Genomic DNA, 8,139 nt, shown 5'->3' with positions numbered 1-8,139 from the left:
TGTAGCTTGCCACTGTTTACATATGCTGAGTTCAGGGAGTGCTGTCTGCCTCTACCTTAGAATATTCCAGAATGCGCTCAGTTCGGTGCCTGTTTGTTTACATCAAGTGTTCAGGAATTTTCTTATTCTAGACAATTCCACCAGGCTATATAAGACCTATGAAAGCAGGTTAAACGGGGAGAGAACAGAGAAGGGAGAACAGAGAACGGAGAATTATTGAGAGTTCTGGATGCTTTCGCTGTGTATTACTTTAGTAGGCCTTTTGTGCTGAATTTTAGTGTCCCTATAGCCTCTGGCTTTTTTATATCCTATCTCCACCGAGCACCTGTTCAGTCTGAGCTTGTATGTTTAATTTGTGCTCTTGTATACACAGTGCTTATTTGTACACGGACCCTGTCTGTGGAATTTTGTGTCTATTTCGTCATACACTCAGTTATACTGTGGATTTTCCCTCTTGTGAATTTGCCTTTGAGCATTTATGCCTGTGTGGTATATATATTGTGGAATATATGCGTCCGTTTGGACTTGACACCGTAAGTACTTTAGTATTTGTATAAGTCTTATTATCTGGTCTCGTTAAGCTAATAAATTGTTGTAAAATAAAATTTACTGGTTTTGGTTACTTTTTTGTCCGGCTAAACTGTCGTGTATTTCGAACAAGCCATCTCTTTATAATACAGACAGTTTGGGTTGTAACACACAACACGCTTTTATGGCAGACACAAATTTTGCGGGGCGGTAATATTGACCTTAATTGTTTCAAATCGTTAAGGAACACAAAAAGAGATATTCATACTGACACTGGGCCCACCAATCCTGTTTTCTTGCTCTAACTTCTCGGTGATGAACGTCAAGCGAGGCAGCATCTAATACCACTTTCAATGCGTTTGTTATGATCAGACCCAAGTGTGAGGTTTCTCGAATTCGAGGCAAACGTTCTACCCGTTAGGTCTCCCAAGCTGTTTAAAAGTATCCTTATGACAAACGTTCTCACAAACAAAAAACAGTGAATATTTGCCATCTAGACGACATGAAATTCTGATTGACCCCTTGGGTTACCCTATAGTTAGGTCATGCTCATACATGGAACATTTTCGCCGATTTTTGTTCATATTTATTCAATGTTGTTGTTGTACCTGTGAGTTCCAGGTTTTTACCGGTTTCGAACCACTTTATGTGTTAGTTGCCTTAGATATGTGAAGGCACGGAGATCGGCATTTGTGGAAATATTATCATGTAAGTGTCTATTTAATAGCCGATTTGACTTTGTATAGTGTCTTCTTTGAAAAAAAATCCGCCATTTTAACCATCGCCGTAGCGCACATGATCGCACATTTTAAAGTCTCACACTTAGTTTCCCGATGTTTAACGATGCACTTTATAATATCCACTTTAAAAAAAGATAGTTTATATAAATTTCGAGAAACATGGGTTTTGCCCAGTTCTGGGTCTCCATTTCAAAGCTGCCATTTTCATTCTGCTTCCATAGGCCCTTGGAGTGATGTCCCTTTTGTTAAGAGGCCATTCGGGAATGAAAGTAATGTGACGTCAGAGTATACCTTGTTACTGGTAGCATACAGCCCATAAAGCCTACCTTGACATTCGGAAATGAATGTAATGTGACGTCAGACTATACTTCGCTACTGGCTGCACACGATTCATAAAGCCTACCTTGACATTCGGGAAAGAAAGTAATGTGACGTCAGAGTATACCTTGTTACTGGCAGTGTACGGCCCATAAAGCCTACCTTGACATTCGGGGAAGAAAGTAATGTGACGTCAGAGTATACCTTGTTACTGGCAGTGTACAGCCCATAAAGCCTACCTTGACATTCGGGAAAGAAAGTAATGTGACGTCAGAGTATACCTTGCTACTGGCAGTATACGGTTCATAAAGCCTACCTTGGCAACATATAAATCAGTGAAAAAAACACACCAAAACAACAACATCAGTAATAGGTAGACATGTGTTAGACACAGTTTTCATTTTTCTATATAAAAGACGTAATGTTTGTGTGATACACTGTCATTTTCTTCCACATAATGAATGGACGACTCTGCACATTGCAGTTCAGAAGTGTCATTTTGACATCGCCGCTCTACTCGTGAAGAAAGGTGCTAGTGTCGACGAACTGGGAACTATCTACATGAAGCATAAATATGTTTGTCCCATAATTTGTCCGAGTCAGTGATATAACAACACTGATGTAAAGTTTCAATACGCCACTCGTTATATAAATAACCCGAAATTTTCATTGGTCACCTGAACTTTCATTAACAAGCTTATCCGATGAAAAGGTACAACTGCATACCGGTCTACTTCAATTACTGAAAAACAAAGAAAAGAAATGGCTAGCTATCAATTATTACACCGTGGCAACGGTTTCTTGCTATGACAAATGTTTACTGTTTGGTACACTGGACAGGAATAAACCTTATCTTCGTAAAATTGTAAAAAAATAGCCACAGTTGGTGAAAGGAAATGAAACGCTTGGCACTGTAAGGTACTCACAAACATAAGTACAACCGTCGCTGCGTCAGGCGTCAACGACATCAGCATGCCTCGGTATCAGATTTTCACGAAATTAAACATCTACAAACCTACCTTATTACTATGTAGAGCACCAAGGAGTTGTCTCGTGTGTAAGAACTCGTCTGCAACTAGTGTACTTCTTGATTTTTCTTACATCTACTTAATTTTACTTTCTACATCGAAAACGATAATTGGCCCCACTTTGACCTTTTGATTCAACATCACGTCTACCATCTCACGGAAAGCCCAAAACGGAACCAAAATAAAGCCTATTGAAATACCGTAGACACAGTTTTGTTACATTCTCCAGATTCCATAATGGTTTATAAGACCAACAAATAAGTTTTCAGGTGATTGTTCGCGTTAAAGCCTGATGGGAAAAATTCGTTTAGTATGATTTTCGATATCACCACTCTTCGCGCCCCGCAAGTCATCACGCGACATCACTTGTCATGAAGTTGTGATTTGGACTTTTGGAGCCCAACGTTTTGACAAATAAGCAATTATGAATGCTGATATTTTTGAAAGAAATTAAAGCTCGTCATCTTATCACCCTAATGGGTTGTGTTATGTTTTCTGTTCTAGAACTATTTTTTGAAAAATGTGCGATACGGTCCCAACTTTTTCACATATATCGATATCAGTACGCATCTCATTTACATACTTGTCAAAGCAAACAGATGTTTCCTTTTCCATAAACCACCCAAAACCGCTGAAAATCAATTATAGGATTAATAGGACATGCAATTCGTGATTCAGATTTATTAACTCGTATTGTAACTTTCATTTGCTTCTCGCCAAAGTCTCCAAAATTCCACCACTCGTTTAATACATCCGATATAATGGGTCAGTCGTTGCATATCCTCTATGTATGCGAGTAACGCAGGCAGCTAATGTTACGGCATGACATTATCTGTATATGCTACATCAAAGAGATGCAAAGGGCCTTCTTCGCAACACTGTTATAACAAATGGTGTAAGTTTACTGTAAATTTGCTGTAACTTTACAAGCAATTTACAAGAACGTAAACAAAATTGCAGCGTCGCCTTGGGTCTTGTTCACAAACAAAGCACTGTAAATGTCCAGTACAAGTCGGATAATAACCTGCTTGTCCTAAACGTATAACTAAATGTAAAAAAATTGTACTTAATTGGGTGATATGTCAATAATAATACTAGCACAGGTACTTCTATTTGCAAATGTGCTCCATTTTTTTTGTAAAGTATTTATAACATCATGCCAGTGTCTGTCTCACATTATAACAAAATGTTGTGTATACATCCGACTTAAGGCATATATATATACAATTTATGCAGTGTGGAAATTGTTGTTCAACAAAAAGTCTGTTGTGATCTTTCGCACTCTAACCGAGATAATTAATGTAGTTAATTCATGTCTCAGTCAGGTGTTTCGTTCGACTGTTTGCTGGGTTTCATGGTTCAAATTGACGATGTCATTGATGTCACGAGTGTCAGTGACGTCACCTGTGTCAATGATGTCACCTGTGCCAATGGTGTCGCCTGTGCCAGTGATATCACCTGTGCAAATGTTGTCACCTGTGCCAATGATGTCACCTATGTCAATGATGTCCCCTGTGCCAATGTAGTCGCCTGTGCCAATGTTGTCACCTGTGTCAATGACGTCACCTGAGTCACTGTCGTCACCTGTGTCAATGTCGTCACCTGTGTCAATGACGTCACCTGTGTCAATGAAGCCACCTGTGCCAATGACGTCGCCTGTGTCAATGACGTCACCTGAGTCAATGTCGTCACCAGTGTCAATGTCGTCACCTGTGCCAATGTTGTCACCTGTGTCAGTGATGTCACCTGTGTCAATGACGTCGCCTGTGTCAATGTCACCTGTGTCACTGATGTCACCTGTGTCAATGATGTCACATGGGTCAATGTCGTCACCTGTGTCAATGATGTCACCTGTGCCAATGACGCCGCCTGTGCCAATGACGTCACCTGAGTCAATGTCGTCACCAGTGTCAATGTCGTCACCTGTGTCAGTGACGTCACCAGTGTCAATGATGTCACCTGTGTCAATGACGTCGCCTGTGCCTGTGATGTCAACTGTGCCCGTGACGTCACTGATGTCACCTGTGTCAATGGTGTCACCTGGGTCAATGTCGTCACGTGTGTCAATGATGTCACCTGTGCCAATGATGTCACCTGTGTCAATGATGTCACCTGTGTCACTGATGTCAGTTGAGCTAATGTCGTCACCTGTGTCAATGATGTCACCTGCGCCAATGTTGTCGCCTGTGTCAATGATGTCACCTGTGTCAATGATGTCGCCTGTGCGAATGATGTCACCTGTGCCAATGACGTCACCTGTGCCAATGTTGTCACCTGTGCCAATGTTGTCACCTGTGCCAGTGTTGTCACCTGTGTCAATGACGTCACCTGAGTCAGTGACGTCACCTATGTCAATGTCGTCACATGTGTCAATGATGTCACCTGTGCCAATGATGTCACCTGTGCCAATGTTGTCGCCTGTGTCAATGATGCCACCTGTGTCAATGATGTCGCCTGTGCGAATGATGTCACCTGTGCCAATGACGTCACCTGTGCCAATGTTGTCACCTGTGCCAATGTTGTCACCTGTGCCAGTGTTGTCACCTGTGTCAATGACGTCACCTGAGTCAATGACGTCACCTATGTCAATGTCGTCACATGTGTCAATGATGTCACCTGTGCCAATGATGTCACCAGTGCCAATGATGTCACCTGAGTCAATGTCGTCACCTGTGTCAATGTCGTCACCTGCGCCAATGACGTCACCTGTGCCAATGATGTTACCTGTGCCAATGACGTCGTCTCTGCCAATGTTGTCACCTGTGTCAATGACGTCACCTGTGTCAATGTCGTCACTGTGTCAATGATGTCATCTGTGTCAATGATGTCACCTCGGTCAATGTCGTCACCTGTGTCAATGATGTCACCTGTGCCAATGATGTTACCTGTGTCAATGATGTCACCTGTGTCAATGATGTCACCTGAGCCAATGTCGTCACCTGTGTCAATATCGTCACGTGTGCCAATGTTGTCACTTGTGTCAATGATGTCACCTGTGTCAATGACGTCGCCTGTGTCAATGTCACCTGTGTTAATGATGTCACCTGTGTCAATGATGACACCTGTGTCAATGATGTCGCCTGTGTTTTCGGGATACATTCCTTAGACTATACATGCCTGCATGGTTTTAAGAAAATCTAAAGATTTTTTTTTTTTTAAATTTAGGAAGCATCCGTGATTTTTTTTCCAGGATAATGACAGTTCTGTATGACGGAGAAAGAAAATGCCTGAGTGGGCAAGGCCTAATGTTACATATGACCGAAAACCTCCTTCATCTCCACAAAAACACGATGCAGAGTCAGTTCCCAGCAGCTTGCTGAGCAAATTTAGGGGGGATAACTCTGAGTGAATCTTTCCTTCGGTAAAATCATCCCAGAATTGTGAAAGCATATCTGAAAACACGGCAAATCAATTTCAGAGTTAAACTTATACATGAGAGTGAATCTACTTGGTGTGAATCCGTTTAACATGAGTTAGGATATCGTATTCAATAATAGTCAGAAAAGTATGTTTATGCGACATAACGTTCCTCTTGACTAAATTGTCCTGTTTCCCTTTGAGTCATTTACTAGGTTTAAAACAAATGTCATTCCTACAAAATTCTTGGTACACAGCATGATGTTTTTATATTCTTGTTTTTAATTTAATAACGGTCAAAAGATGATAAAACGTATCGGCACTACTAATATCCGAACCTACCTCAAGGCTCCTACATGTACCACATGTCGGCACTATTAATATCCGAACCTACCTCAAGGCTCCTACATGTACAACATGTCGGCACTACAAATATCCGAACATACCTCAAGGCTCCTACATGTACAACATGTCGGCACTACTAATATCCGAACCTAGCTCAAGGCTGCTACATGTACAACATGTCGGTACTACTAATATCCGAACATACCTCAAGGCTGTTACATGTACAACATGTCGGCACTACTAATATCCGAACCTACCTCAAGGCTGCTACATGTACAACATGTCGGTACTACTAATATCCGAACCTACCTCAAGGCTCCTACATGTACAACACGTCGGTACTACAAATATCCGAACATACCTCAAGGCTGTTACATGTACAACATGTCGGCACTACTAATATCCGAACCTACCTCAAGGCTGCTACATGTACAACATGTCGGTACTACTAATATCCGAACATACCTCAAGGCTGCTACATGTACAACATGTCGGTACTACAAATATCCGAACATACCTCAAGGCTGCTACATGTACAACATGTCGGCACTACTAATATCCGAACATACCTCAAGGCTGTTACATGTACAACATGTCGGCACTACTAATATCCGAACCTACCTCAAGGCTGCTACATGTACAACATGTCGGTACTACTAATATCCGAACATGCCTCTAGGCTGCTACATGTACAACATGTCGGCACTACTAATATCCGAACATACCTCAAGGCTGCTACATGTACAACATGTCGATACTACTAATATCCGAACCTACCTCAAGGCTGCTACATGTACAACATGTCGGCACTACTAATATCCGAACATACCTCAAGGCTGCTACATGTACAACATGTCGATACTACTAATATCCGAACATACCTCAAGGCTGCTACATGTACAACATGTCGATACTACTAATATCCGAACCAAGCTCAAGGCTGCTACATGTACAACATGTCGATACTACTAAAATCCGAACCAAGCTCAAGGCTGCTACATGTACAACATGTCGGCACTACTAATATCCGAACATACCTCAAGGCTGCTACATGTACAACATGTCGATACTACTAATATCCGAACCTACCTCAAGGCTGCTACATGTACAACATGTCGGTACTACAAATATCCGAACCTACCTCAAGGCTGCTACATGTACAACATGTCGGTACTACAAATATCCGAACCTACCTCAAGGCTGCTACATGTACAACATGTCGGTACTACAAATATCCGAACCTACCTCAAGGCTGCTACATGTACAACATGTCGATACTACTAATATCCGAACATACCTCAAGGCTCCTACAGGTAAACCAGGTGTCATAAACTGCAAGAACACAGAGTCAAAGACGTGTGGAGGGTTTTATGTCATCATCGTGTATCTGAAGTTATATCGTTACTTTACCTACCGAAATATCAACTCCCCCCTTGCTGTCCTTTTCTCTAAATAATAGGGTTTGATCTTGTTCACGACGTAGATATGTTTTTTATGGTTAATATACAGGTGAATTATAATAATATCCTTCAGAGAAAAAGATGCTGTTTGACAAAGTTTGTAGATATCAGGTGAAATATAGAGATTTCCTTCATCGGACAGGGTGCTGTTTCACATAGTTTGCAGATATCAGGTGAAATATAGAGATTTTCTTCATCGGACAGGGTTCTGTTTCACATAGTTTGCAGATATCAGGTGAATTATAGAGATTTTCTTCATCGGACAGGGTGCTGTTTCACATAGTTTGCAGATATCAGGTAAAATATAGAGATTTCCTTCATCGGACAGGGTGCTGTTCCACATAGTTTGCAGATATCAGGTGA

General features: G+C 41.4%; 1 protein-coding gene across 1 annotated transcript; it reads right to left on the bottom strand.

Moving 5' to 3' along the window:
• Window positions 1-3,935: 3,935 nt before the first annotated feature.
• LOC135462598 (uncharacterized) lies at window positions 3,936-5,713 on the bottom strand. The gene is made up of 2 exons (XM_064739822.1): window positions 5,500-5,713; window positions 3,936-5,392 (listed from the first exon to the last, which is right to left on the bottom strand). The coding sequence occupies exons 1-2, from the start codon at window positions 5,711-5,713 to the stop codon at window positions 3,936-3,938; spliced, it is 1,671 nt and encodes a 556-aa protein (XP_064595892.1).
• Between the last annotated feature and the right edge of the window lie 2,426 nt (window positions 5,714-8,139).

Source organism: Liolophura sinensis, chromosome 2 (assembly GCF_032854445.1).
Source record: "Liolophura sinensis isolate JHLJ2023 chromosome 2, CUHK_Ljap_v2, whole genome shotgun sequence".
Taxonomy (NCBI): domain Eukaryota; kingdom Metazoa; phylum Mollusca; class Polyplacophora; order Chitonida; family Chitonidae; genus Liolophura; species Liolophura sinensis.
Note: the sequence above shows the minus strand (reverse complement) of the source record. Positions and strands in the feature narration are given on the sequence as shown.

Coding starts and splice junctions, on each gene's coding strand:
- LOC135462598 (XM_064739822.1), bottom strand. CDS start 5,713: ATGTATCCCGAAAACACAGGCGACATCATTGACACAGGTGTCATCATT. Junction 5,393..5,499: donor AGGTGACATCATTGACACAG/GTAACATCATTG, acceptor ACATTGACACAG/GTGACGTCATTGACACAGGT.